This window comes from Pseudopipra pipra, chromosome 24, assembly GCF_036250125.1.
Source record: "Pseudopipra pipra isolate bDixPip1 chromosome 24, bDixPip1.hap1, whole genome shotgun sequence".
Taxonomy (NCBI): Eukaryota; Metazoa; Chordata; class Aves; order Passeriformes; family Pipridae; genus Pseudopipra; species Pseudopipra pipra.
This window is the reverse complement of record NC_087572.1, coordinates 3621282-3649279: the sequence shown is the minus strand read 5'-3', so window position 1 is coordinate 3649279 and position 27998 is coordinate 3621282. Positions and strand designations below refer to the sequence as shown.

Here is a 27998-nt window from a genome sequence, read left to right as displayed (position 1 = left end):
CGGTGGCGTTACCAGTTTGTGGTGCCCTCGGGGGGCGCCGGTGGGTAATAGGGAGCTGGGGAGGGCTGGTATCACTGGGAAATGCTGAGACAGTTACTGAGGGGTCACTGGGAAAAGCTGGACCGGAAAAGGTTTCCTGGGGAGATTTACCGGGATGGGTTAGTGGGGGAGGCTGGACTGTGAGGGGTTACTGGAACGGCTGGTTTGAGTCTGCAGCTCCTGAGAGAAGCAGCTGAGAAGGTCTTGGTGCTGTTTGAGGGATGCCGGTGCCTCTGCCTGGGGCAAGGAGAAGAGCAGGGGGCAGCCCCTTTCCCCACCCACCCACCGGGGCTGTGGCTGGGGTGTCCCATCCTGGGGTGCAGGGAATGTGACACCACGACCACGTGTCCGTGGTCGCAGGGCTGTCACGGCAACATCGCTGCCAACGTCATTATCATTTGTACGGTGTTAATAGACCTGGGGGTGGGATGGCACGGGGAGGAGGCTGGAGAGGGAGGTGCCGCTGCCACCTTGCTCCCCCACAGGGCCTGGTTTTTGGGGTTCCTCCTGCCGGAATGCCATCCTCAGTAGCTGCATCTTCATGTGGGTGCGTGGGGTAAAACCTGCTCGTGTTTCACATCGCAGCAGCAGAGAGGATAAAAGGGATGACAGAAACCAGGTGCCGAGCTCTCATCCCACCCCCAAACCGGAGCAAAAGCCTAAGCTAAAAACAAAAACCCAGCCTAAATCTGTTCCGAGCAGAGCCACATCCAGGCCTGCAGTGGATGTCGCCCACGAAGCTGGTGACATTTTTGCTTCCCTTACCTTAGGAGGAAAAATAAAACCCCATCTCTTGCGCTTTGCATCACATTCCTGCTCCTGCCAGGCTGCCACACGTCTGCCAGGCACCGGAGCGGCGTCAGCGGCCGCTGCGTCACTGCTCCAGCCCCCGCTGCCGGCTCGTCCCCGGCAGACTCCGCACCCCCACCGCCCGGGGTCGGGGACACGGCCACGGCACTTCCTCAAGCCCTGCAGGCTGCATTCCAGGCTGTGGGAAAGCTGAAGTCTTCGTGTATCTGATACAAATGCTGCTCTAAAACGGGGTGTGGGATTTGAGGGGGGCTGCTCCATCGTGGGGTTAAAGCTCTACCCTTGCTCCCCATGCCTAAAAATCTGTGGGGACAGGCAGGAATTTAACAGAACATCCTCCTCTCTCGTTTTTTCTCTGCTTCCTTGGAACTTGGATCCCCAAGGGTATCTCCTGAAGGGAAAAAGGGCTGGGATCTGCCGTGCTCTGAGCTCCCCCCATTCCCCAAAAGTGCAACCTCTGAATTGCAGAGGTTGGAGTGATCTCAGGAGGTGCCTGTTTTGTCGTCACCTGCTCAGAAAATAATTGCTTTTCTTGGATCACCTCCCACGCCTGCGCTGCTTGTCACCTTCCCAGCTCCAGGCCCTGCTCCGGGGTGAGAAAAGGACATGGAAACAGGGAGCAGGGGGGAAAGGGGGGCTGGGTTTGTTGGGCAGTGAGGCTGAAGGTGACCATGTCCCCAGGCTGTCCCAGCACGTCCCAGTGGTGAGCAGACAGCAGCTGGAAAAGGTAAACAGTAGGAAAATAAAAGAACTGCCCCTGCCCTGAAGTAAGTTAGTGACTGAGTCCCCAGAACCCTCTGGCACTGCAGGATCTCTGCCCGGGCTGACGAGCTATTAATGATTTAGCAGAGGAGGCTGCAATTAGCAGCGCTCAGAATAAACCTCGGTGATGCAAAAGCCCGGTGGGAGCTTTGTTCTCCCTCCCCTGGCAGCGCCCCTCTGCCAAGGCACCAACCACCGGGATGGGACACCAGGATGGGACCCCACCCTGCATCCCACCGCCAGCCCAGTCCCAGTATTCCCACAGGGATGCAGGCAGCGGGAGGACACAGCCACGGGATGTGCACTGGCCTCGTCTCCAGCCTCTTTAAAGCCCCGCACTGGGATGTGCTCCAGAAAAACAAAGCCTTGTTACAGGCAGCAAATAATTAATGTTGCTGCCATATCTCCCAGCCTCTCTGCAAGTTTGTCCCCAGGTGTCCCAGTTACCAGGACAGGGGGGCCCAGGCGCTGGTCTCTCATCTTGACACAGTTTAAGGGAAGGAATCCTGCATCAGGATTTCAGGTTTAAACCCCAGGACTCCTGGGTTGACCCAGTTCCCTGTCCCACCACCCTGGACCCAGCATCAGCAGTTTGGGACAGGGGTGGGACACTGTGATGGGACACAGGGAAAAATTCGGGAGCTGAGTGGTTGTTGGTTCAGGGGGTCACACTGTGCTGCTCAGCTCATCCTGGAAGTGCCAGGCTGCATGGGACAGTGACAGGAGAGGTTTCATGGCTGGGATCTGTGCTCAAGGCAGCTGGCAGAGGAGAGGACACATTTCCAAGCAGTGCTGTGAGTTATCCACAAATGAAATCCCAGACGGGGAAACGACATCGGCTGGGCTTCAGTGCCAGAGGTTTGAATAAATAAACACTGTCTTTGTGCCCTTTAGAGAAGGAAGGAGACTCTTGGCATCATCCTTTAAACTGATTTCTCTCTTCTCTTTCCTCCTGGAAACTGGCAGCAGCCTCAGTGCACAGCTGTTGCCCTGCTGCCACCTTCCCAATGGGTTTCCATCCTTTTTTCCAAACCTTCAGGAAAGGATCCAAACCCCCAACTCTTTGGGATAGGGATCCTTCAGGACAGGCGTCCTTGGGGATGAGGATACATTGGGATAGGGATCCTTCAGGACAGAGATCCTTTGGGATAAGGATCCTTCAGGGCAAGGATCCTCAGAGATGCAGAGACATTGGGATAGGAATCCCTTGGAGCAGGGATTCTTGGGGATGAGGATACATTGGGATAGGGACACTTCAGGACAGGGAGCCTTGGGAATTAGGATCCATTGGATTAGGGATCCTTTACGACAGGGATCCTTGGGGTTGAGGATACATTGGAATGGAGATCCTTCAGGGCAGGGATCCTTGGAGATTAGGATACATTGAGGCAGGGATCTTTCGAGACAGGGATCCTTGAGGATGAGGATACACTGGGTTAGGGATCCTTCAAGACAGGGATCCTCGGGGATGGAGACCTTAAGGGTGGGGACGGGGACCCTTGGGGGAGCCGATCCCCGGGGAGCCAGCGCTACTTCGGGATCCCGCTGGGGACGAGGCTGCTCGGCTGCTTTGACGCAGACTCCCGGGGGGCCGGGGGGAGGGATGTTCCCCGGGGGAGCGGCATTCCCGGCGGGACGGAGCGGCATTCCCGGCGGGACGGAGCGGCATTCCCGGCGGGATGGAGCCGCTTCGCCCGGCGCGCTCTGCTGTCCCTCGGCGCGGCCCGTCCGCGTCACGTGTCTCACCTGGCGCAGGTGAGGCGGGGCCGGACGGCGCTCCCGGCTCGCAGGTAAAGCCGGGCGGAGGGACCCGGCCCGGCCCCGGCTCGGCCCCGACCCCCGGCCTCGACCCCCCCCCAGGCCCCGGCATCAGCCCCGGCCCCGCCGCCCACCCCGGCGGCACCGCCCGGCGCTGACCGGCGCCTCCCGGCCCGGGGGGAGCGCAGGCCGCGACCGGCACGGAGGGAGGGAGGGAGGGAGGGAAGGACAGCGGGATATCCCACCCCCGCCCCGAGGATCCCGTCACACACCCACCCCGCCGAGCCCCCCGCGCCCCTCGGCTCCGTCCCCCCGCCAGGGCGGCTTCGCCCTCCCCGTGCGCCCCGGACTCCCCCGGCACAGGGACCCCCGGGTCCCCCACCGCAAGGTTTGGGGACATCCCCCCCATTGCCCCCGGCTCTCCCTGGCACTCCCTCGCTTTTCGCTTCCCGCTGCTCCCGGACCTTCCCCGCCCTGGCCGCGGGGGACGGTGTCGGGGCTCTCCCGGGGGGCTGGTGGTGGTGGGAGCTCTGTCCGCGGGTTTTTGGGGTCTCCCTGGTCCCTGCTGGGGTCGGCTTTGCTTTCCAGGGATGGAAAACTTCAGTGAGAAGTGGGGCAGGACCCTGCGCAGGGCAGGGCAGGCCGGGCTGGGATGGGGCTGTCCCTGCTGCCAGCTTCTCCTCTCCCCAAAAATCCCCTGTTTGGAGGACATCAGGGGGCCCATGGTAGGCAGAGGGAGCTCTGTTTAGTGCCCAGGCAGGTCTCCCCCTTCCTTCTCCTTTATTTGTGAGAAAGAAGGGCCAAATTTTGTTTCCCTGCAGCATGGTGGAGTCTTGGCTGTCAGCTGGTTTTGGGCCAGGGGCACAGGGAGGCATTTGGTGAGAGGCAGTTCCTCGGCTGGGCTGTTTAGATCCCAAATAGTTGAGAGGGAGGATCCAGCAGCACAGGGAAGATGCTGGATCCACGTTACTCTGGGCCAGGATCTCCATCACTGCCTAGTGTCAGCAGACAGAACAGGAGCTTTACAGGGCAGCTTTCAGCTCCTGGCAAGGCTGCTTAGAAAATTCCACAGAGTTAAGACAAGTTGTATCTCTGTGTAAACCCTGTCTCCTGAACTCGGGAGACATTCCCTGGCTTCCAGCAACACCAGCTATACTGTTATTGTCAAACCCATGTGTAAATTAAGGAGGTTCACAACTTAATTTAGCTTTTTTTTTTTTTTTTTAGAACTTCACAAAGAAATCCTGTCCTGTGAACAATGAAGACCTTAGACCCAGGCTAACTCTTAGAGGTGCAAACCCTTTTTGAATCCTTCCTTGCTGCTCTGGAGCAGATGCTGAGGCTCTTTGGAGGGACCTTCTCCAGTCTCACACGGCGCCTGCGTGACGGCAGAGGAAGCAACGAGAGAGTCACGACCCTGTGAGTATCACTTGGATGTGGATTTTGGTCTGAGCTCTTGTTTATGGCTGTGGGTTTCAGGCCAGCCTGTTGCCTGTGCTAGAGAAGCTGCTGGATTGAGGAGCTGTGTCTTGTCCATGCTCCCAGGGGACTTTTCCGTGTGATCCAGTGGTTGCAGAAACATGACCTGTCATGGGAAGGGGCGAGCCCAGGACTCTGACAGGTCCCTGTCTCTGACACGTGTCCCTGCAGCTCTTTTTCATACTCTTCCTTGTGTCCAAGATGCTCTGAAATTCCAGAACATCGTGTATTGTTATATAAGTGAGTGTTGCTGTTGGCACAGAGAACACAGAGTGTTGTGTTGCTGTGATACAAGTGAGCAGTGCAGATGTTGGATCTCTTCCTGAGGCCTCAGGATGAAGAGAAACTTCCCAGTAATCTGCTCTGTCCTCAGTGCAGCTCAAATGTTTTTGGCCTGTTTTTAAATTTCGAACAAATGATGAAGCTGAGGAAAAACACTTTGTTGTTCTGAAGAGAAAGCAATCAAAACTCTCCACTGATGCTGAGGTGAGGGAGCTCTGCCTGCTCAGCACTGAAGTTGCAGCATCTGGGGCTTTTTATTTAACATATTGCCCAGGAATGTGCAGAGGAAGCTCCTGGGATGAATTTTTATAAGGTAACAGAGCCAAAATATTCCTGGAAAGCAGCGATGTGCTGTAACTGCCTGGCTTTCAGTCTGGGCCTGTTCCTTTGTGGAGAAAATGTTTCTATTTGTTTAAAAAAACAGTGGATAAAGAGGCAATGCTCTAACAAGGTCAGACAGATTTATTTATTCATGCTTGAGGTGCCCTATAGAAAGTCTATAGCAGAGCAACAAGGACAGTATTAAAACGTTTAAGCTATGGCTGGGTTCTCATTGCTTATTAATTACCCTAATTAGTGTTTAAAAGGATCTCTTGGGGGTGAAAGCAGTGTTAGCCAAGAAGCTTGGAAACCATGGAGAATTTAGGGGCCCACCACAGCCTGGGATAAAGGCAGCAGCAATAGAAGTGGAGAGTGACAGCCTTGACCTGACTCAGCATCGCCCAGTGCCGAGCTTTAATGATAAAAAGATTAATAACAAGGAGAATTAACATGCCAAGCTCTGATTGTTGGCTCTGTGGAGATAAACTGTGACAGTGGATGCTGTAAAAGCAGTTTACTCCTGCGTGCAGACCTGGAGCAGTCGTGTTGGTAACAAGGGAAACAGTTGAGCAGAGTCTGATGTGGGATCTCTGTAGTAGGGCTTGTAAAGGTTTTGCTCCCTTGAGGAGTGATTTGAGACCAACTTGTTGACAAGACCTTTTCCTTGATCCAGATGAAGACATCGGGTTTTCACAGGGAAGTGTTTGACACGACCCAACCTTAGCATGACTGGCAAAAATCATTAGTGTTAGTAATGCCAGCATTGCTAAATCCCCTGAATTTAAATAGCACCAAATAATGTGGAGTCTGAACTGGCAGCTTGCATAATGATGGATTGCTTGTCATCTCCTCCTGGGCACAGATGTGTTTTGAAATGGATAAGCGCTGTCAGGGCCCAGCCTAATCCTAAGGAATGCGAGACAAAGGGGAGTTGTTTAAAAAAAGATACTTTCCCTTTGGAGCCTGTCAGCTCCAAGCTCCACCTCCAGCTGTGCTGTGAGTTTATTGCTCCAGAGCCTGACTCCCAGCTGCTTTGAGGAAACCTCTTCTGAAGGTTACAAGGATTTTGATGTCTTAAAATAGTCCTTTTAAAGTACATATCTTCTAGTTTGAGCATCTACCAAAAGGAAGCAAAGCTTGAGTAGCCAGAGAGCCCCGAAACAGGGGCTGGATTCCCCCTCTGTGCCACAAGTGGGAACAGCATAAGTCCCAAGGAGAGACATCCCTGTGAAAACCGAAATGTTGAATCTGAGAGTCACTGAGTTTGACTGTCAGGCCCCTCTGTGCTGATGGGCAGCTCGCTGAGGTGGGGCTGGTGACGAAAGCTGTACCTTGAGCCCTCCCTGTTCCGCAGGTGCCCGAGTGCTGAGCCATGCTGGGCCGGAAAACACGACTCCCCCAGGACCTGAACAGCCACCGCCAGCTGAACCAGTCCTGCCAGGAGGCCGTGCCCCTGCGGACCCGGGCGGCCAAGGGCACAGATGTCAGCTTGGAGGTGTTCAGTGGCTCCACGCCGGAGATCAAGCCCAGCCGCAGCCGAGCCCAGCAGATGCGGGACAGGAAAGGGCGCAAAGCTGAGCTCAAAGACTCCAACGGCAGAGAGGCAGAGACAATTACCTTTATCTCTGGCACAGCAGAGGCTCCCCCGAACCAGAGCTTTTGCTGTTCCTCTCTGTCTCAGGCCTGGAACACGTACAAGGCTGTTTTCTGTTGTATAGTGACCTGTGGGGGCTGCTTCCAGGACTGCAGTGTCTGTGTCCCCTACCCCGGGCCCACCGAGACCTCCACTGACGATGGAAAGAACGGAGACTATAACGGGCGGCTGCCAAACAGCCCCACCAACGTCTCTCCCGCTGAGAAGAACGGGAACCAGATAAAAAAGTCCAGCGTGGGCAGCAGTTTCAGTTACCCGGATGTGAAGCTGAAGGGCATTCCTGTCTACCAAAACAGGAGCCCCAGCCACCAGCTGGAATCGGATTCCTGCTGCAAGGAGCTGCTGGAGAAGCCCTTCAGGAACAGCATAGAAAAGCCGCCGCTCCCCAGCAGCCACCGGAGCTCGGAGGAGTATTATTCCTTCCACGAGTCTGATGTGGACATCAGTGAGCTGAACGGCTCCATGTCCAGCAGGCAGATCGATGTCCTGATCTTCAAGAAGCTGACGGAGCTCTTCAGCGTCCACCAGATCGACGAGCTGGCCAAGTGCACCTCGGACACCGTCTTCCTGGAGAAGACCAACAAGATCTCGGACCTCATCAACAGCATAACTCAGGACTACAACCTGGACGAGCAGGATGCCGAGTGCAGGCTGGTCCGAGGCATCATCCGCATCAGCACCCGCAAAAGCAGGGTCCGGCCCCACATTTCCATCCCAGCCAGCCAGAGCCACGAGGAGAAGTCCAGCCGGGGCAACGCGCCCGACAGCGGCAACGAGACGATGCTGGAGTCCATGGTCATGAGCCAGGATGGTATGTGGGGTCCCTGGGTGCTGCTGCTTTGCTGGGTTGTTTTACCCAAGCCACGGAGATGTGGCTGTGGAGCTATTGTTGTCTGTCCTCAGGGTAGGCTTTAGCTCATTTTCTTTAGCAGCACAGATGAGTACAGAACTGTGTAGGTATGTGTATGTATTTTGATCCATGGAACATATCATTGCCTCTGATAAAGTACATCTGTACCTGCATTGCTGCAGCAGCTGTGCTCTCAGTTCGTTATTTTGCAAGGCTTAAAATGTACGGGTTAATTTGCTTTCCTTATGGAGACCTCTGCCTCTCACCCTCGTTGTGTGGTGCCTTTCTTGAGCGTATCTTTCCCTGCCAGTGAGGTTTTTGCTGAGCAATAGAAGGGCTTATGCTGCTGCTGCAGTGATTCTGCCTTTCCTCTGCACCTCTAAGCGAGGCACAAAGACCGTGAGTCAAACTGAACTGGTATGACCAGATGAGCTGCTTGTGCCAGGGGATGTCCAGTTACTCAGCTGGCTCTGTCCCGTGTGCTACCTGTCTAATACCACCCTTAGACTACTGTGACAGCATCTCCTCCGAGCTGAGACCTCCTCCACATGGTAAATATCCCTGCAAAGACAAGGGAAGGGCTGTCCCACAGTAGCAGTGCCTCCTGGTTGTGCCAGGGCTGCTTCCTGCTCGCCGGAGCAGCCTGAAGTGCCCGACCTCCAGAACAGGTTGTAAGAGAGTTTGTTGTAGAAAGACCTTGGAAAGCTGGGTGTGGGGGGCAAGGAGACATCCAGCAGTAACAGAGGAAACCAAGTGTGTGTTGTGCTTCCCAGGTTAGGAGGGAGGCTGCTGTTCCTTCCTGGTGTTTAAGGACCACAGAGCTCAGGTTACCAGGAAATGGTGGAAGCAGTGGGAAGAACCAGACTCAACCTCTCCTGTTCCCTGAGGGTGGTGCCTCGTGGAGATCCCCGTGTTCCCTGACAGGGCTCCTTGCTGCTGAGTCATCCTTTCCTGTCTCAGGCCCTCCTGGTTTTTCATTCCAGATTTGGCCGTGCAAATATCGGAAGAAACGCCGGCAGATGTGATGGCCCGGAATATGAGGCGGCACAGCAGCGCAGGTAACAGACCTGGAGGGGGGCCTGGGCTGCAGAGGCATCACAGCAGTGAGGGGGATGCCCTGAACCTCCCCTATTTCACGTGCCTCCAGTTTCCACCCTCCACAAAGGCTGAGCTGACCCTGCCCTTTAGATTCCCCTCAGTTCTCTTGGGCTTCGGGAGCGACGGGAGCTCAGGAGACTCCCTGGGTTGGTGGGTCCTTCTGAAAAGGATTGAAATCCAAGTATGGGGCATTCTCTGTCCTTCCACAGTATTCGTCCTGGGAGCTTTCAGTCTCTGTGTGCCTTGACAAAGTTTGGGGCTGTCTTTGGGGTGTGACTGCCGAAGGTCACAGCTGGGTGAGACTTGGGAACAAAAGGAACTGTGCAAAAGGGAAGCAGGGGAGAGTGATGGGCTGTCCCCCTGAGCTCTGATCCTCCCAAAAAGCAGCCCAGGGCTAAAGGACAAGTTTCCACCTGCATAATAACAGATCTGTCCTAGGAGATGGCTACAATACAGGCAGGGTTGTTCCCTGCCCGTGGGCTTTTTGTGGCTTTCTCCTCCCTCATGATACACAAAGCCTTTTGTGGCAGCTCCTTCCCCACCTGCCAGGTGCTCCACTGCTGTGCTTCACCCTGGCTAATGTCACCATCTCTTCTCTCTTCTCTCCAAGGCTCTCCAACAAGCAGAGATTCCTCTTTCCAAGACACAGAGACTGACTCGTCTGGGGCACCTCTGCTTCAGGTGTATTGTTAAAGGACCCAGGCAGCAGGCAGGCATTCCAGGGCTTTGCTGCAGTCACATTCCTCCTCTTTCCATATGGAATGTGCTAGGCCACTTTTTTTCCCCCTCCCTCAGTCTACCCTGATCCTTTATTGAAGCCAAATTCCTCCTGCTGCCTGAATTTCACCGGATATTTTGGGGTTTTTTTGGACAATGTAGAACATCAAGGAGGAGAACTGTGGAGCTAATGAACTTGGGAGGCGGAGTGTGTGCCCAGGGAGGAGAAGATGGACAAGGAAGTATCAGATGACTCGTGCCTCCGTGATTTCTGTAAATCATGTTGAGCTCCAACAGCCTCAGTGGCCCAGCCCTTTCCCTGCTTTGGGGATCTGTTGTACAGTTCTTGCTTCCTGGCACTGCCTGAGTTAACTTGGGTAGGGAATAACTGAGTGGTGTCTCTGTGTTGGTGCTGATACTGAGGCTCTAGAGACCCAAATCCCTCTCTAGGGACCCAGATCTCTGTTTAAAGTGGCTGGGTTGGTCCCCAAAAAACCTGTGTGCTCCACCCACAGTGTTTGCAGTAGCCAGATCTGCCTTCTCCCTGCTGACCCTTGGTGTCATCTCCTGCTGCCTTGTGAGCAGAAGGTTCAGGTAAAGGGGTTAATTTAATTTTTGGCCTCTTGGTGTGTCTCCTGAGACACGGGAGGTGGGATGGCTGCTCAGCTGCTTCCTTCACTCCCCCTGAGCAGACCATGGGCATCAGCTCTGCCAGCCTGATGTGAACTAAAGCTGTGAGGTGTTCCCAGGTGCACACATTGACCTGTGACTTCCCTGCCAGTCACAGCTCTTCCTCACTCCTCTACCAAGCCCTCCATGTTTTCCCATCACACTGGGCAAGCCTGAAAACAGGGCTGTGGCAGGTGAGGGAAATAGTTTGTCTCTAACTTCTTGTGTTTGCTAGAAAATGCCTTAAAAGTGGCTTGCTTTGAAAGGAAAGGCTCCTGAGAGAGTCTGCAGAGGGTTTGTGAGGCACTGCTGGTCCTTTCCTTCCCCTCAGCACCTTCTCCTTCCCTTTGCTCCTCTCCACCAGGCAGTGGGAAGCAGGAGATGGGGCATTGCTACCCCCAGGGCACAGTGCCAGGTGACCTTGAGGGCTGCAGCACTGCAGCAGGAGGAAGCTGGATCTGTGGTGTTGCCACTTGGTTGTTTATCAGAAAGTAAACACGTGCAGCCACGGGACTTGTTTATACTTTTGGGTGTCCTTGGACATGAATAGAAAACACTTGGTTGAATTTGCCAGCCATAGAATGAACGCACCCACTGGTTCTGGGGGAGAGGGAACCCAAAATAGGCCCTGTGCTTTGGTGTGGCCCATGTTTTTGTGCCTTTGTTTGACTGGAATGCGCTTTAATTGGACCGAAAGGTGCCTTAATTGAACTGAAATGTGCCTTAGTTGAATCGAAATGTGCCTTTATTTCACAGCCTGTGATTACTCTTTGGAAGGTTGGGTAGAGGGGAAGGATTTAATTCCTCTCTTGAGCAGCCAGGCTTATTTAAGAGGGGAGAGACTGAGCCTCAGATTTGGCTTCCCCTCCCTGCTTTGTGTTTAAAGCTGTTGGTTTGTGAAAAGCCCAGTTTATACAAGAAGACTTGAAGCAAGGCCAGGCTGGGACTCCCAGAAGAGCCGTGTGTGGTCACCTCCTTCCGTACGGATGGACCCGCCTGGTTTCTGCTTCCCAGTGGATTATTGGGACGTTATTATTTGGACAAGTTTACTCAAACCTGTGCACTGGGGCTCAGCACAGGTCATGCTGACACACAGCAGCTCTGTGGGCTGTGCTTTGGAGACGAGGGGTGAGCTGGACTTGCAACGAGCTGCGACCGCTGGAGCAGGTGAAATAGTCTGTGTGTGAAGAGTGAATGTGTGGGGATTATGCTTACAAAAAAACCAAAAAAACAACCCCCCTCCTTCCCCAAACCCCCCCCCCCCAAAAAAAACTGACTAAGAGGAAGATTTTCAACTCGATGGTTCCTGAAGCTGGTTCACCTGTGGTGTCTTATGGGATTCTTTTGCACTCCTTGGCCTTAAATGTTCTGATTTGGTCTTTTTTATAAAGTAAAAGACGTGCTCTTTACCTGTGCTGTGTCCTTCACCTTCCTGCTCGCATCAGTTCGGGAATCCTGGGTGGCTGATTCTTGCTTTGCCAGGTAGACAAAGATCTTTCCATCCATTTGGCAGCTCCAGGGGGATTGTTCAGAGGGCTGAATGCCAGGATGGTGCCTGGCTCAAATTAAGGAGCCTCTGGGGAAATCCCCGTTGGCATGCAGGGAAACCTGGACCTTCCCTGAGGGTTGATGCTGGAACTGAGCTCTGGAAAACCTGAGCCTGGGGCCAGAATTTCCATCTTGTCCCTGTGATGTCACCAGGCCTTGGTAGGAAGTGCAGGAATCGCTCGGGAGCTGCTGCTGTCCCTGATGTCTGGGCAGGATCAGCTCGGGGAGGGAGGTTGGCTCAGCCTCCGACCCTGTGACTTGAAGGACCAGTTCTGCGCTTCCCAATTTCACTACAAAAGCTCAGGATAACCTGCAGAGCTTCATTCCCTCCCGCCCTGACCTTCCCTCACCCTCCCAGGGCAGAGTACGGGGGTGTGAGTGGGTTCTCCCCCTGGTGCACAGGACCAACTCGAGAGATGTGTTTCCTGGAAGGATTTCAAAGCCATGAACAGGTAAGTGCTGCCTTCTCTCAGCTGGGAAGGGTCTCTGGAGATGGATCCCTCTGAGGGATCCATGTACTGCCCAGCCCGAGCCAACCCACAGTGGTTCCCTGGGATTGGCTTAAGGCAGCTTGGGAACTCTGCAGGGAATGGCTGCAGGAGTGTTAAAGAAATTCCTTTTCCTCACCCACACCCTGAACTGCTGAATTATTTATTTCCGTGTGGCTTAGACCTTGGAAAGCAGATGGATGGACCCTAATTCCTCACAGCCTGCTCCTTGTAGTAACATGGAGCTGAGGCTCCTCCTAAAACTAAGCAGTAACATTAAATAGTGTCTGCTTCCCTCCTTGGGGTTTTGCTGTTCCATCACTCTTCCCAAAGCAGCCCTGCAGTTTGGGATATTTCCCAAATGGTCTGAGCTGCAATAGTCATTAATAGAAGCTGAGCCAAGAGCAGCTGTTGGAAAAGAAAAAAAAAAGGCTGGGGAAAACTTCTACCCTATGGAAAACACTCTGCAGAGCCTGTGTGCCTGCAAGGTTTTGCTTTTAGAGAAGGGGCACAGGGGAGGGACCCCGGGCAGGTGGGTGAGGAGCTTGGGATGTGCCAGCAGCTCCGGCTCCGGAGGGTGGCAGCACCAAAACAGCTTCTCCAGGTGACCTGGCACAGGTGTGGAAAGACAAAGGGACCTTTATCACCTGTCAGCCTCCAGCAGGGCCATTCCCAGCCTCGGGAAACATCTGCGGGGAGCCAGGACAAGGATGTGTTTGTAGGGTTGGGATCCCAGTGTCCCTCGTGGTGCTCAGCATTCCCCTGCTCCGTGGTCTCCAGTAACTCGGACTGAGGTGGGGCTTTGCATTCTTTAAGACAGTTGAGCATTGTCAGAGCCCGGTTTATTCCAGGGGGAACTGCCTTTGGAAGCAAAAGGGTGCTCCTGATTCACCTTGGCCTGGGGGGGGAAGTCTGTGGCAGCGGGGTGTTTGCAGAGGACAAGGCCATCGGGAGAAACACCTTCTGTTCCGCTGGCCCCAGGGGCTGAAGTCCAGGGATAGCACTGGGATCAGCTGGGTTCAGCCCCGGCCATTCACCCCCGCGGGGTTCGGAGCAGCAGCAATGGCCTCGTTCTCCCAGGGCTGTTTGCCTTCTCCTTTTATCTCCCTGAAAGGCCAAATGACACTCCTTCACCCCAAAAAACCCTTCCCGGGGGGTTCCTGTCGCTGCCTTTTCTCTTTGCCTTCTCTCAGCTGCCTCCTGCGAGTGACACCAGATCCCAGTGCCACCTGGAACCAGCAAATTTGGGATTTTCACGGGTGTTACTCCCAACCCTGCAGTGGCTGAGGACAGAACAGCCCCAGGATTTTGGGGTTGGGAACACTGAGGGAGCTCTGGACTTGGAACAGGCTGCTCCCACCGTGCTGCCAGATCCAGGCAGCTGCCAACCGTCGGGAAAAGGTCGGGCTTGAGGCTCCTGGTGCTGGATACAGGGCTGAGGAGGAAACGGGGAAATAACAAAGCTACAGGTTGGGCTGGGGGTGGTGCCATGGACTCTGCTGGTTTATGACTGCCCTGGTGCCTGCCTGTGCTTGTCCCTTAGGAGGGGCCGGCGGCTGGATGCGGATCCTGCTGCAGGTGCAGAGCCCAGCCCTGTTCCTCCATCTCCAGCACCTCCAGGGAGCAGCAGCAGCGCCCTGACGGAGCTGAGAGCGGGGTGAAGCTCGTCACATGCCCCAGGACAGCTCAGCCCTTCCAGCTCACCTGCCCCATGCCCCAGGGTTCTGTGCAGACGCTGGCAGGGAGCTCATTCTGGGGCTAAAATCTTCAAACCCAGCATGGGATGGCTTTTTTTTTATGGAAAGGGGAGACCCTCTTGTTTTATCAGGGCCAAACCATGGACAGGCAGGTGTGTGTAGAGAGATTTGTAAGATAAACAGGCAGAAGAACCTGGAGAACTCCAGAGGCAGCTGCTCCAAGGTCACGCTCAGCTGGGTGGGGGCTGTTTTTTGACCCCAAGAACCTATAAAACTGGCAAAGTGTTGTACTCCTCAAAAAAATACTACCCACCACCACCACACCAGGTGCAGTGCCAGGCTGGACTTTGCCCAAGCAGGATTTGTGCCTGCTCCCCTCAGGTAGGAGGTAGAAATGTTTCAGGGAGGCAGAGGGAAGAACCACAGGAGCAGGATCTGGGATAGCCTGGACTGACAGAGCCCAGGATTTCATGACACTCTCCTCCTTAGCTTGGCATAAAGGAGACCTGGGGCAAGGGTGGCTTCCTGGTGTGGCCATGTGCTGCCAAGTGGTGAGTGGAGCCTGGAGCAACGAGCCTTGGTCAGCCCCAAGGGTTTAAGGTGGGAATGGGTTCAGCAAGCGCTCCTGAGAGAAATGCAGCTCCCACTGCCTCTTCCTGAGGCAGGGAGAGACCACCAGTCCAGAGCAGGGAACCCAAGACATATTTACAGGCAGCAGAGAGAACGACCCCAGCCCCTGGCAGCAGCCCCCCTGGCACCCAGGCACTGCCCACTCCCAGCTCCTCCCAGCCTGGATCCCAGATCCCTTCTGCAGGAGAAACCACACACTCTGCCTGGAAATATTCCACTTTTTTTCCTTTATGTTGCACTGCAGTTTGAACAGATATGAACATGCAGAGTGATGCCACCCGTCAGCACAGAGCGCAGCAACGCCCGTCAGCGTTCAACAGGGAGAGAGGCCCTTGGAAAAGAGGCAGGAGACACACTCCCAGCAGGAACAGCACCCCCAGAGCCCCCACGTGTCCTCTCCTGCCCACACCACAGACTCTCCAGCCTCTCCTTGCTGTAGGACAGCAGGTTGACCTCTCCAGCTGTCCCACTTCTGGCAAGAACAGAAGCAGCAGCAAGGAGAAGCAGAGTTTGTCTCTGCTGCAATAGCTGTGGGTTTGAACTGCTGTTTTCCCTTCCCAAGGAGGCAGGAGAATTATTTCACAAAATCAACTGACCCTTGTTTTCCCAGGAGAGCAGGAGGGAGTAAAACTCAGGAGGTACCTGTGCCAAACTGAACTGGCAAGGAGTGGATGAGCAGCTCTGAAGAGCCCGAGGAAGCAAAGCAGTACATCAAGGATATACCCCAAAACCTCTCAGGTCTGGCTCTCTCAGCCCTAACACCCTTTTTTTTTTTTTGCTCTAACCCCTCCTCCTCTCCCCCCTGCCCTTTGGGAATTGTGGCAGATGGTTGGAGCTGCTGTGGCTGCTCTGTGGCCCTGCCTCCTGCCCCACACAGGACACTGGGGGTGACTCCAGGGAGCTGCCTCCACAGCAGGCTCGGGTGGGGATGCTGGAAGTTTTACTTGCCCAAGGTGAGGACTATCCAACCCTACACATCCTGCCCCACTCAACGGGCTGACTGAAGGAGGGGGGGGGAGAAAGGGAGGGTTCAGTTGAATTTAGCCTTTGAAAAGTCCATTTCTGGATGCTGTTCCATGAACCTGCAGGAAAAACAAAGACAAGAGTTTGGGTGAGTCAGCAGGAGCCAGAACAGCCCTGTCTGGGGAGGGAAGGATTTTTGCTTTGTCCCCACACCCTCCACAGCAGGGAATGTTCTGCTGAGCTCCTTGGGACACACTCCCTGGACTACAAACACCTCTTCCTCGGGTCAGTGGTAGCAGCATTCCTGCCATCCTACCAGGTCAGCAAGTCCAGACACACAGGAGTTAATTATCAGACACCCTTTAACTGTTACCTCTTGGACACGTGGCAGCTACAACACATTGTGGGGCAGAGGGGAGATTGTGAGGGCAGATTATGATTTAAGATTGAGCCTTGTCAGCTTGAGCATTACTGGGGAGTATCTCCAGTGCTCTGACAGTAAAAACTCATGGAGGACATGACCAGAGGAATCTGGTTTCATACCAGGTGCAACCTGAATGGTTTGGACTGGGAGGGACCTTAAAGATCATCTTGTTCCAACCTCCTGTGATGGGCAGGGACACCTTCCAGGGACTGTTTGGACTTAGGTTGCCACATCAGAATGTTTGGAGCCCAACACCCTGTGCCTAGGAGTGCTCAGGAGTGATGTGTGCATGCAGAAGCTCCTGTGACCTGTTCTCCAGGGGATACAACACGTCACACCCACGTGGAGGATCCACACACAAAGTGCAAGTAAGGGCAGGCCTCGGTCCCCTCTGTGTTCCCATCTCAGGGCTTCACCTGAAATGCCACCACGGCATTTCCACTTTCCATTTCCAGGGAAATCTGTGCTGTGAGGATAATGTCCTTGTTTGGCAGCCAGGAGAGCTCCACTGGCAGATATCAGCACCTACCTGGGTGTCACAGAGTCTACTTTGGCCTGAACAAAGTCTAAACTTCCTCTCCATCCTCTGCCAGCCAATCTCTGGAGAAGCCAAACTTCCAGAGCACCCAGACAAGTGACCTTGCCAACGAGGTGCCCTGCATGTGGACTTCCTGGGAGCAGAGCTACCTCCCATTCCACTAACTCAACAGGCACTAAGGAAGCCTGGTCTCTGCTCTAGTTACACCCCACAGGGAAGCTTCTGGCATTAGAGATAAAGCCAAGGGAAACAAGGAGTCAGGTCAGCTCCTTCCATCCAGAGATAAGATGTGGATCTGCACTTGCTGGAGAAGCTCGGTGACCCAGAATTGCCTCCACCCCTTCCTGAACGGCCTTGGGAGCCCCAGGAGTCATTTCCCCAGCATTGCATTTCTGCCAAACAGGGCAGTAAAGCCATAAAAGTGTCTTAGGGACAGCTCCTGGTGGCAAGTGGCAGGGAGGGGTGATTAGCTGGGCTACCCAGGGAGATTAGACAGCAATCAAGACCATGTTAAAGTTCAGCAGAGATGGCACCTCCAGTCCCAAACATGCCTTCTGGACTTGAAATCAGCAGATTAAGACAATTCCAGAGCTAGGCTATTCCCAGAATTTCCCATTAGGCTTTTTACCCCCACAGGCTTTTATAGACACCAGTGATCAGCCAACAGTTCAATGACTACACAGATGAGAGCACAGGTGGGATTGAAGGCCAACCTGCTTTCTCCTCACATATTTGTGCCAAAGAGGAAGAGGAGGAGGGCTTGGGAAGGCAAAACCCCACAGATTAATGAGGTGTACCCACTTTTTCAAAATGTCTTGCTTCTTCTGTTCATCAGACGTGGGCAGGCCCATGGATTTCTGTCGTTGATCATACATCATTTTCTCCACCATGCTGCGAGTTTCACTGTCCAGGTCTGACAACTGAAAACGAGATCAAAATTGGAACCACTTGGCTCAGGTGAGCCCATTTCTGACAAAGCTCCATCCCATAAAACAAAGGAGTTCTTACCTTTGAGTTCTCTGGATTAATTTTCTTGGTGTTGATCTCTGGGTCTGTGGAGACCAGTTTGTTCCACCATTCCATCTTGTTGATCTGAAGGGTGAAGAAGCAAAAGTATTTTATTTTTCTTGGACTTGCTCTAGGAGTTTTAAGTTTCAGTCACAGGAAAAAGCTGCTGGAATCGAATTTTATTTGACAGTTTCCTAAATATTAGTAAAATCTGAAGAGGGATAAAGGGTACTGCTTTTATTTCAAACTACTTCGGGTAGCCTGAATTTTCACAACTGGGAGATCTGGGAGAACGTCACATGTCCTGTTTGGGATGAGATAAATGGGATTAAAAACGAATCACCTGGAGAGGCCCAGAAAGAAGGCAGTGAGGGACACAAAAAGGGACACCATAGGATCTGTCCCTGGATTTTCATGTCACTAACAGATGCCAAAACGTGCCATTATTCCATTAAGGAACAACTTCAAAATGCCTGATTTTCTTCCAGCTTTTTCTGAACTGCTGAGAAATCCACTGGATATCCTGGATTAGCCTGAAATTAGGCTGAAGACAGGGAATTTGCAATATCCCACTTCCAATGGCAACAATGACACTGCACTAAGGATAACCAAGTGGTCACCAGGGCTGTCACTCTCATTCCACCTGGGAAGAGGCAGCCAAGCCTGAATCCTCCCCAAGCCATTCCCTTACCTTCTCCAGGTGCACAGTGACTGTTTTACCATCTTCAATGAGCCAGGAGCTCTCCTCCACCTTCACCTCATTGAAGAGCTCCCCATCAATGACAGGAGAGTGGCCCTTCAGGCCGACTTTGAGGCGGCGTCTCTGGACATCGACCACCACGTCCTTCCCCTTCAACCTGAAGTTCACCTTGAAAGGGATGGCCAGCTGGAGCAGACAAAGAGCAGATTTTGAGAAGCTGGGCAGTGAATTCTCTCCTTACCCTCCTGTGCTGCTGTTCCAAGACTTTCTGCCTTGGTTTCACAGAGCACAAACTATTTTCCTTCGGATACTGAGTAAGTGGGAGGTAAAAGGATACAAGGGGCCATACAAAGGGAAGCAGATTTTAATTTAAAACATAAAAAATCTGGCCTTTAAAACAAGGCCAAAACTTGGCAAACTACAGCTTCTGGGAATTTTATTCAGTTTACCAAGCTCTCCCCCAGCTATTGAAATGCTGCTGTTAAGTACAACTAACAAACTTCCACAGGACACTGAGACACAGGGAATCAGCTCCACCACTCTGACCAGCATCTGCTCTTATTCCCTATCTCAGGTTCCTCAGATCCTGGTAATACAGATGGACTTACATCCAATTCTGAAAGAGTCTGTGTCCACCTGTAATTTGGAAGGTCAGCTCCATTGCCAGAGTTGGGTTTAAGTTTTCCTTTATCCTTCTCGTCTTCCTCTTCATCATCTGTTCCCTAAGAAATTCAGGTGTAAAGAAAAAAGCTTTTCAAGTCTCCATTTATCTTTCACTTGTAACAACAGTTCTTGAGGTTTATAAGAATTTCAGGTCAGGTGTTTGTGTTTGATAGCCACAAAAATTAACAGATGCTGTTGTTACAACACGATTACGGGAAAGAAAGCCAAAAAGACCCAAACTTTATTGAAATTTTTGGGAACTCTGTGTGTATTTTTAAAGAAAGTCAGACTGGACATCCCCTCACATTCACAGGAGTTCTCATGATTGTCCAGAAATATATTTCTCAGCCTAAGGCCAGGCTGGACAGGGCTTGCAGCAACTGGTCTAGTGGAAAGTGTCCCTGCCCATGGCAGGGGGTGGAAGTGGATGAGCTCTAAAGGTCCCTTCTAACCCAAACCACTCTGTCATTCTAAAATAAATTCCCCAGGTGAGTTTTACCTGTTTGTTAGAATCTGATTCAGCTTCATCCTCTGAGGGTTTCACTGGGACACTGTTGACCTGTCCTTGTGCCTCTTTCTTCTGTTCAAAAAGAGAAGGAAATACGCTCAGCCAAGCGCTGGCACTTGGTGTCACTTCCTGACCAGGCACTAGATGGCCTCAGCCTCTTCAGCTCAAGCTGAAGAGCAGGACTTGGGAATTGCATCCAAGACTTTGAAAACAGGGAATTTTCAGCCTTTAAAAAAATTACAGGAAAGAGGTACTACCAAGGGGAAGATTCCCTTTGTCCTCACGCTGCCACGACTGCAAAGGAACAAGGCTGAGCCATTTTAATGCGTTCCAGGAGCACCTGACAACACTCTCACCTGGTTGATTTCGAGCTGCAGCCTTTCTGCTTCCTCATCTGTGAGTTCCTTGATCCTTGGCTCGTTGGCTTCCTGCTTTTCCTTGGCCAGTTTGGCGGCACGTTCGGCCTTTTCGCGCCGCTCGGCCTCCTGACGGGCCTTCTTCTCCTTCCGCTCCTTCTGAGCCAGTTTGTTGTGGTGGTTGAAAGCATCTGTGATCAGCTGAAAGACAGGAACAAAGATACAAGGGTTTTAAAACGAATCACCCATTTCAAACCCAAATGGAGCCAGCTTGGTCTAGTGAGGAGCTCATTCGTTCAATCACACGGGGTGTTGTGACTTTTCCCTTTGTTTTCACTCGGGTTTTGACTGAAAATATTGAGGTTTTTCAATTGAAAAAGAGAGAAGAAAGAGAAAAGAGAGAAAAAAATACAAAATATTCAATATTTAAATAATTATAAAATACTTAAATGTAGCCCTTCCTATTCTTCCCTACACAAGGTGTGTATTTTCATGGAGATAACATAGGAATAAAAATTCTCCACGTATTTTGTCCTTTGTGCTATTCCAGCAGGACGAGCTGATGCCCAACCCAGCCACCTGACAGCTACTCCACATATCTAGGCCAGCTGGAAGCACAGGGACACAGGGTCCAAGTTTTTTTACCTACTTCTGACCTTACCTATGACTGGGCTTTTCCCAGACAGAGCTGCCACGACTGAGATGAGAAATGCTTGAAAACCTCCCGTGTTTTACACTAGAGGGGCAAGTTCCTCCATAAATCTTTTCTTTCAACCTCCCTCCAAACTCCCCAAAAGGTTGTTGTGACTATTGAGAGGCAAAATCTCAAGGTCCCTGGTGCCAACGGCCACGTGCTCAGCGGGAAAGCTGAGTACACAGGCAGGGAGCCAGAGCAATTGCCCCACCTCGATAAAGCCAGGGGTGCTGTGCAGGGCAGCACGTATGTGAGCTGAAGGCTGCCCCAGAAAACAGCACAGACAGAGCCTGAGGAAGGAATTAGAGGGGAAAAATTGATTTATATATGTTTCAGAAACTTCCGGGGGGGGTTCAGCACCTTTTTCGAGCAACTCGCAGTTAAAAGCCTCGTAGTTCATAACCAAGCCCTGAGTCTTTCTGCTTTGTTCTACAGAGGAAAGCAGGATTTATTTACACAGTGCGAGTCCAGTGACTCCTGGGACACAGGATCCAAGATGTGTGTGTGCCTCCCAGACTCTGTTCCCAACCCCACGAGGATCCATGGTGAGGGAACTGTTTACGCTGCCCGAGCTTGTGGGTGTCACCCACATCCCCCTCACTCCACACAAGGGCTGCACCCAAAAAACATAGTGACCTTCCCACCCTCTCCTCTTTCTCTTCCATGCCAAAGGGTGAGCAGGACTGGGGGAGCAGCTTCTGCCATTTTTGTTGTGCAGAGCACTTTCTCGGGAGGCCGTAAAGCACTTTGAGAGGTGCCACCCGAGGACATGAACACTTTTCTTCTACAGGCACAGATCTGACAAGGACAGTGGCCAGGACATGCCAAAGCACAGCCAGTGCCCCCCTCTGAAATGCCACTCAGGGTTTCACTCCCTGGGAGCACAGAGCCCCCAGGAATTTGGGGAGATTTGCTCTCTAATCTAAGTGACAGTGGGGTTTATCTTTCTTACTTTGATAGAATCGCAGGATGGTTTGGGTTGGAAGGGACCTTACAGATCACCCAGTTCCACCCCCCTGCCGTGGGCAGGGACTCCTTCCACTAGACCAGGTTGCTCAGAGCTCCATCCAACCTAGCCTTGAACACTTCCAGGGATGGGACATCCTCTTTCCCATCCCTTACCTCCCTCAGCTTTACCACCTTAGGGACTGGACAGAGGATGTTACAAGCACCTAAAAGCTGCCCTAACACATCCCACTGGTGGAGTTCCAGCAGTCCAGGAGGAGGAACAGCTGCTATACTGGTAAGTATAAGAAGGAAATGTTCAGGGAGCCTGGCCATTTTGTGTTTCAATAAATATTTCCTTAAGGTGAAACTTAGTTTTTCAGCCTTGGAGCTGGGTGAGGGCAGGACAGGTGATGCTCAGGCTGCCTGAGGCTCCCCAGAACACTCACTCCATCCAGCCCTGAGCCAAAGGTGCAGCTGCATGTGCAGGGATGTGGACTTTGTGCTTTTTCTGAGGTGAACAAACAAGGTAACCCGGGGTTATCAGCACCCTGGCGTGTCACCGTTAAGTCAGTGTGTCTGGCAGGTTTGCTTTCCAAACAAGCCTTTGGCCAGAGTCTGGCAGAAAAACCTGCACCGTTGGTAACATCTGAGCAGGCAATTGTGTGTTCCTCACCTCTGAGAGGGGCAGCTCCTTGTTTCCTTCCTCCCCTCAGAGAGGAGCAGCCCCAAGTGCACCCAAATGCAGGGAGTTGTTCAGGCAGGGAAGTCTTAGCCTGGGTGGGTTGTAAATTATAAAGTTAAAAGCTCAAGGGTTTACTTTTTACCTTCTCTGCCACTCCATCTTCTCCCCCAGTGAAGAAATCCGTCTTCCTCCTCAGGAAGCTGAAGAAGGTGTTCACAAGCTGGTGGAAAGAAAAGGATCAGTGAGACCAGGTCACTCCAAGCCACCCCCTGTCTCTGGATCAGCCCTTATCCTTTGTCCTCTCCATCTGTGGCTGTGTCAAAATCATCCTGGAATCAGTCCTGTGACTGTTTTCCTGGAGAAAACATCCAGTTCCTGGATTCCCACCTTCCAGAAGAGGCATTTGTGTGGTTTGCATGAAGAAAGGGCAGCAGTTTACCCTCAGGTCCTGCTCCAGTACCCCAAGCTGTTATCCAAGGCAGGAATTTGGGCAGGGATACATATACATATATACCACGTTTTGCTTCTTTTGCATGCCTAAAAGTGTGCAAACTCTTTATTCTTACACAATAATCACCAGCTGCCTGCCAGGGGTCACTGATGAGTGAACAGGTACCAACCAGCATCCCCAAATCCCTGTGGGAACACATATTCTTGGCTGATCTTCATTTTCCAGGAATTCTGTGCTGTGGGTGTTTCAGTCTGAGGTTTCACTACAGCACGAGGGGCTGGTTTAGGAGCGTTTTTTTTAAGCTATTTGTGAGTGGAACGTGAGTGGGAGGTTCCCACACCCTCCAGCCCTGCTGCAGGGCAGCACCCGGGATCGCGGAGCCCCCAGCCAGAGGAATCCCGGTGGGATACGCGAGGGGGGTCAGCAGATCCCTGAGCACGAGGAGGGGGAGCAACGATCGCGGTCAGGCCTCACGGGGCCGGTGATTGTGCTGTGAAAGAGCAACTGAGGGGCTCCATCCTGCCCTGTGGTGAGCCGGCACAGGCGCCGCCCGCGCATCCTGAACCCTCCGGGAAAGCTCCGGGAATCCCGAAGGCGCCAGGGCCGGGGGTTTAAGCCCCCCTCGTTAACATCCTATTAATTAACTAGCGGGGCTGCCCAGGGCCGTTATCTCCGCTCCCGTAGCACCGCACGTGCCTCCCGTGCCCCACGTGCCGGGGCGGGATCCGAGAAGGCCGCGCCGCGCCCCCCCCCACGCCCCGTTCCTCCTGGTCCTGCCCCGCCGTCCCGCCTCCAGCTCTCCCGGTGTGCCGGCGGCGCTACCTCGCGCACGCCGCCCTGGTGCTGCTGCGCCATGGCGAGCAGCATGCCGTCGAAGCGATCCTCCTGCTCGGCCGCATCCTCCGCGCTCAGCCCCATCCTGCCACCGCCGCCGCCACACCGGGCCCCGCCGGAACCGGAACCGGCGACCGCGGAAACGCGCGCGCCTGCTCTCAAACCGCCAATCACATCGCGCCGCCGCACCGCTCTCTTCTTGGATTGGGTAAAGGAACTGTCAATCCGCGCGGTGCTTTTCGCGGATTGGTTGAGGGCGCTGTCAAACTGTCCGGGAAGGCGGGGCGCGAGGCGCGGCGCGGTTACTATGGCGACGGGACGGGCGGGTTCCCGCGGCCCTCGGGGGTCCCGGTGCCCGGGGGGGTCCCAGCAGGGCCCGGGACCCTTCGGCACCCGCTGCTGTCACGGGAGCGGCCCCAGCGCTGCCACCTGCCCTGCGCCCCCCTCTCCTCCGCGTCCCGCCGGGGCTGGGGTCCAACATGATCCCTGGGCGAGAGAATTGAGGGGAGAGGTTCCCCCTGTCCCCCGCAGGAATCCTCACCCTGGAAGTGCCTCAGCAGTGCCCAGCACAGAGGGACAGTCACTGCTCTGGTCCTGTGGCCACACCATGGCTGGTACAAGCCAGGTGCCCTTGGCCTTCTTGCCCACCTGGGCTCACATTCAGCCGCTGCTGACCAGCTCCCCCAGATCCTTTTCCACTGGGAGAATGTAAGAATTCTGCCCTCTTTTCCTCCCTTTTCTCTCATGCTGCAAATGGGGGCATTTGCCCTTCTCCAGCCCAAGAGACAACACCCGTGGCCCTTCCTGGGCACTTCACCAGGTTCCTCTTCCTCCCAACCACAACAGGAGCTTCCCGAGCAAGGCCGGGCAAAACCAGCTGCTGATAACACGACTTCCAGGTTGCTCCTGCCAAGGCCGGGCCGTTGAACTCCAGGGCCCAGACGAGCGCCCTTTGTTTGTCTGTGAGGTCCTGGCAGCGACACCCGCCCCACGACAGCTCAGGGGCCTTGGTGCCATGGTACAGCCTGGGGTAATGACTCTGTTTATCCTGTTTGGGTAATCCTGATAACGGCCCAACCCGCCGTCCTCCCCTCCCCGGCGATTCATTGAGAAAACGGCTGTTGACGCAGCGCTGGGAACTCATTTGCCCCCGGCCAATCAGCCCAGGGACAGCGGGGCTGGTTGGGTGGTTTTTTTTTAATGAGGGCGGCTTAATCAGGGCGGTCAAGGCTGTGGAGGGGTGTTTCAGTGGTGACCAAGCCTTATAAGAGCTGGCTGGAGCAGCCACGGGGCTGGCAGAGCTGGGAGGACGGAGATTTAAGGAGGGGTTTTACGGGAGTTTCGCCGAGGACCCGGCTCAGCTATGAGCACCAGCGTGGGCATGGAGTGCGAGAGGTGCCAGTGCCACAGCAAGGATAAGAACACTGCCATCCTCTACACCCTCCTCAGCCAGAACCTGCACCCCGGGCGGGCCCGGCAGCGCTGCCTGTGCCACCAGCGCCGCACCGTCCGGCTGCGCACGCCACACGTCACCTGCCAGGCGGCCTCCGACGTGCTGGTCAAAACCATCAGCTTCATGAAAAACCTCCCTTCCTTCTACCTGCTGCCGAAGGAGGACCAGCTCCTGCTGCTGGATAGCTGCTGGGTGCCCCTCTTCCTGCTGGGGCTGGTGCAGGAGATGGTGACCTTCGAGGTGATGGAGGCGCCGGCCCCCAGCATGCTCAAGAAGATCCTCCTCAGCGGGCAAAGCAAAGGGCAGGAGCCTGAGAGGACACAGCCCACACTGGCTGCAGTGCAGCGGCTGCAGTGCTGCCTCAACACCTTCTGGAGCCTGGATCTGAGCCCCAAGGAATATGCCTATCTGAAGGGAGCTATCCTCTTCAATCCAGGTGAGTGCCAGGCCCTCGTGGCTCTGCTGGCTGGAACTGGCAGCTGAACACTGAATCACAGAATCACTGAGGGTGGAGAAGGCCTCCAAGATCATCGAGTCCAACCTGTGATCACCCCCTTGTCAACTAGACCAGAGCACTGAGTGCCACATCCAGTCATTCCTTGAACACCTCCAGGGCTGGGGACTCCACTAGCTCCCTGGGCAAACATAGACCTCTTGGCTTGGAGCTGCTCAGAGCTGGGCAGGTGTCAGAGCAGAGAAGGTTGGTCACCTTCTTCCTAATTCTGGTCATTCCCAAATGCACTGGGAAGCAGGGTGGAGGGATGTCAAATGTAGTGGTAAAAGCCAGAGGACTTTGCCTGCCCTGCAGACAGCAAACCCAGGTTCCTTTACTTGATTTTCCCAGTTAACTGCTTTTCCTCCCTCACACAGCATCCCTGGAATAGCCACATCTCAGCAGCACTGTGTACATCCCATTAGTGTGCCCTGCTGAGAAATAGGGAAGGGTGGGAGCGGGGGAAACCTGGGGCTGTTTTCCATCCTGCTTCATCCCCACCTTCCCCTCCTCTCCCTCACAGACATCCCCGGGCTGAGGGTTTCCCTCTACATCGAGAGCCTGCAGCGGGAGGCCCAGCGAGCCCTCCAGGAGGTCGTGCAGCCGCTGCACCCCGACGACCAGGGACGCTTTTCCCACATTTTACTGGTCGCCTCCTCCTTAAAATCCATCCCCCCCACCCTCATCACGGATCTGTTCTTCCGGCCCGTCATCGGCGACGCCGACATCGCGGAGCTGCTGGTGGAGATGCTCTACGAGGCTCCGGGGCTGTGTGTGCCCTGCTGAGCACACCAGGATGCTCCCCACACCTTGCCAGGATCCACAGCAGATCCAGGCGTGGGGATTTAGGGAGAGAAGCGCTCCAGACTCTTTGGGAACTGCGTGTTTCGTTAGGGCTGAGGCTGGAGGAGCCGTGCAGAAGCAGCTCCGGCTCAGCAGATGTTTACAGCGGCTCCTGCTGGCCTCCATTTCATGGAGTGTGTGGGGTTTCATGGAGTGTGAGGGGTTTCCTTCCCTGTTCCCTGTTCCCCCCTGCCTGTGAGCTCTGGTAGAGCCTGATCCCAGTTTTTCCCCTGTGAAATCATTGTGCATTTTGCTGTTAACTCCGAGCACTGAGGGCTGTCCTCAGCTGACAGCTCGATCCCGTGATGTTTGATGGCCTCAGTGGGATCACTTACACAGTGCAAACATTGTGGAATTAGGTCTGGGTCTGCCTGTTGTGCTTGAAATCTTAGAAACACTCAGGGAATACCTTCAGGGGGAAAAGCCAGAGTGTTAAATCCCACAGGGCGTCCAGACTCACCCTCTTTCCCTTAGATTACATCTTTCCTCCCTAATTCCATGAAATACAACAGAACTAAGAGCACCTAAACCTGCTGCACCTCATTTTGGGCTCTGGGCTTACCTGTTTGTGTGATAAGTGAACCCTGAGCTGGGAACGCCGTGGAAACGAGCGGAGCTGGTTTAGTGGTCGATCCAAACATCCCTCCCTGGAGTCAGAGCCAGGTGCACACCTGGAAAACTCGCTCCTCCTGCCTTCAACAGGTGAGGTGTCAGTATTTTATAAGTGAACATTCATGTGGTTTGTATATAAGATGCAATAAATTATTTTTTTAATAAAATGCTTGACGTTTTGGAACAACAGTGGTGACTTTTTAGAGGTGGTGTTGAATTTGGGGGTGGGCCTGGCATGGAAAGACAGTGGAAGGAAAAGGATTTTTCATAAAAATCCACCTGGCAATGCAAATACAGGTCAAATGGTGTCAGTGGGAGCTGTTTGATGTAAAACCCCTCGGTGCTCCCAGCACACAGAAATTTCCAGGGGCAAATCCCCCTGGAAAGCTGCACCTTTCTCCAGGTATTGAGCCTCTCCCAGGGTCTCTCAGTGGTGTTGGAGGTGGATGCTCTGACTCACCTGGACGCTCCCCTCTGCTGCCAACAGGCACAAACCCCATCCCATTTTCCATGGCTGGCACAGGTGAGGTGTCAGGTAGAGCTGCATGGAGCCTCCCCGTGCCACGGAAACAGCCGGAATCTTTGCCAGCAGCCCGGAAAACTGCAGTGTCAGCCTGTGCCTCCACCTCCACCGCTGCTCCCGGGGTGATCTCAGCCCCATGACAGCCCTTTTCCGTGGGGAGGGAGGCTGTGAGTCATGGGATGAGTTCCAGTGAGTCACTGAGCACGGGACACCCAACAGCCCTGGGACAGGGGCACCAGCCCCCCAGGGGCTACACAGCATGGGGGGCTGGATGCCCCCCATGCCCTGAAACCCCCGGGGTTTGTGACCCACCCTGGGGCCTGGCCACCCCCTGCTATCCCCAGGGCCTGGTAAACACCCCCCCAACACGCACTGGGGTCTGGCCATCCCTGGGGTCTGGCTGTCCCCAGAGCCTGTGACTCCCCCCTCCCACTGGGGTCTCTCTGTCTCCCTGTCCTCTGTCCCTCCCCAGGGCCTGTGACCCCCCCAGGTTCTCTCTCTGT

General features: G+C 54.1%; 3 protein-coding genes across 5 annotated transcripts; 2 read left to right on the top strand and 1 right to left on the bottom strand.

Moving 5' to 3' along the window:
- The first annotated feature begins 886 nt into the window (after positions 1-886).
- On the top strand, positions 887-11848 carry KDF1 (keratinocyte differentiation factor 1). 2 transcript variants are annotated; one of them, XM_064635239.1, is made up of 5 exons: positions 887-3401; positions 4597-4788; positions 6806-7916; positions 8939-9013; positions 9664-11848. In XM_064635239.1, the coding sequence occupies exons 3-5, from the start codon at positions 6824-6826 to the stop codon at positions 9744-9746; spliced, it is 1251 nt and encodes a 416-aa protein (XP_064491309.1). In that variant the 5' UTR covers positions 887-3401; positions 4597-4788; positions 6806-6823; the 3' UTR covers positions 9747-11848. The 2 variants fall into 2 exon arrangements, with proteins under 2 accessions (XP_064491309.1, XP_064491310.1); XM_064635240.1 differs by lacking the exon at positions 887-3401 and having other exon boundaries at positions 3431-4788.
- A 3162-nt stretch (positions 11849-15010) lies between these two features.
- Positions 15011-23717, bottom strand: NUDC (nuclear distribution C, dynein complex regulator). 2 transcript variants are annotated; one of them, XM_064635242.1, is made up of 9 exons: positions 23560-23717; positions 22429-22506; positions 19963-20163; positions 19598-19678; positions 19044-19157; positions 18427-18621; positions 17736-17819; positions 17529-17647; positions 15011-15884 (listed from the first exon to the last, which is right to left on the bottom strand). In XM_064635242.1, exons 1-9 carry the CDS (start codon positions 23653-23655, stop codon positions 15833-15835), a joined length of 1020 nt encoding a protein of 339 aa, XP_064491312.1. In that variant the 5' UTR covers positions 23656-23717; the 3' UTR covers positions 15011-15832. The 2 variants fall into 2 exon arrangements, with proteins under 2 accessions (XP_064491312.1, XP_064491311.1); XM_064635241.1 differs by having other exon boundaries at positions 15858-17647.
- Positions 23718-23868: 151 nt separating this feature from the next.
- Positions 23869-27159, top strand: NR0B2 (nuclear receptor subfamily 0 group B member 2). Its single transcript, XM_064635247.1, has 2 exons — positions 23869-25460; positions 26041-27159. Exons 1-2 carry the CDS (start codon positions 24935-24937, stop codon positions 26301-26303), a joined length of 789 nt encoding a protein of 262 aa, XP_064491317.1. The 5' UTR covers positions 23869-24934; the 3' UTR covers positions 26304-27159.
- The last annotated feature ends 839 nt before the right edge of the window (positions 27160-27998 follow it).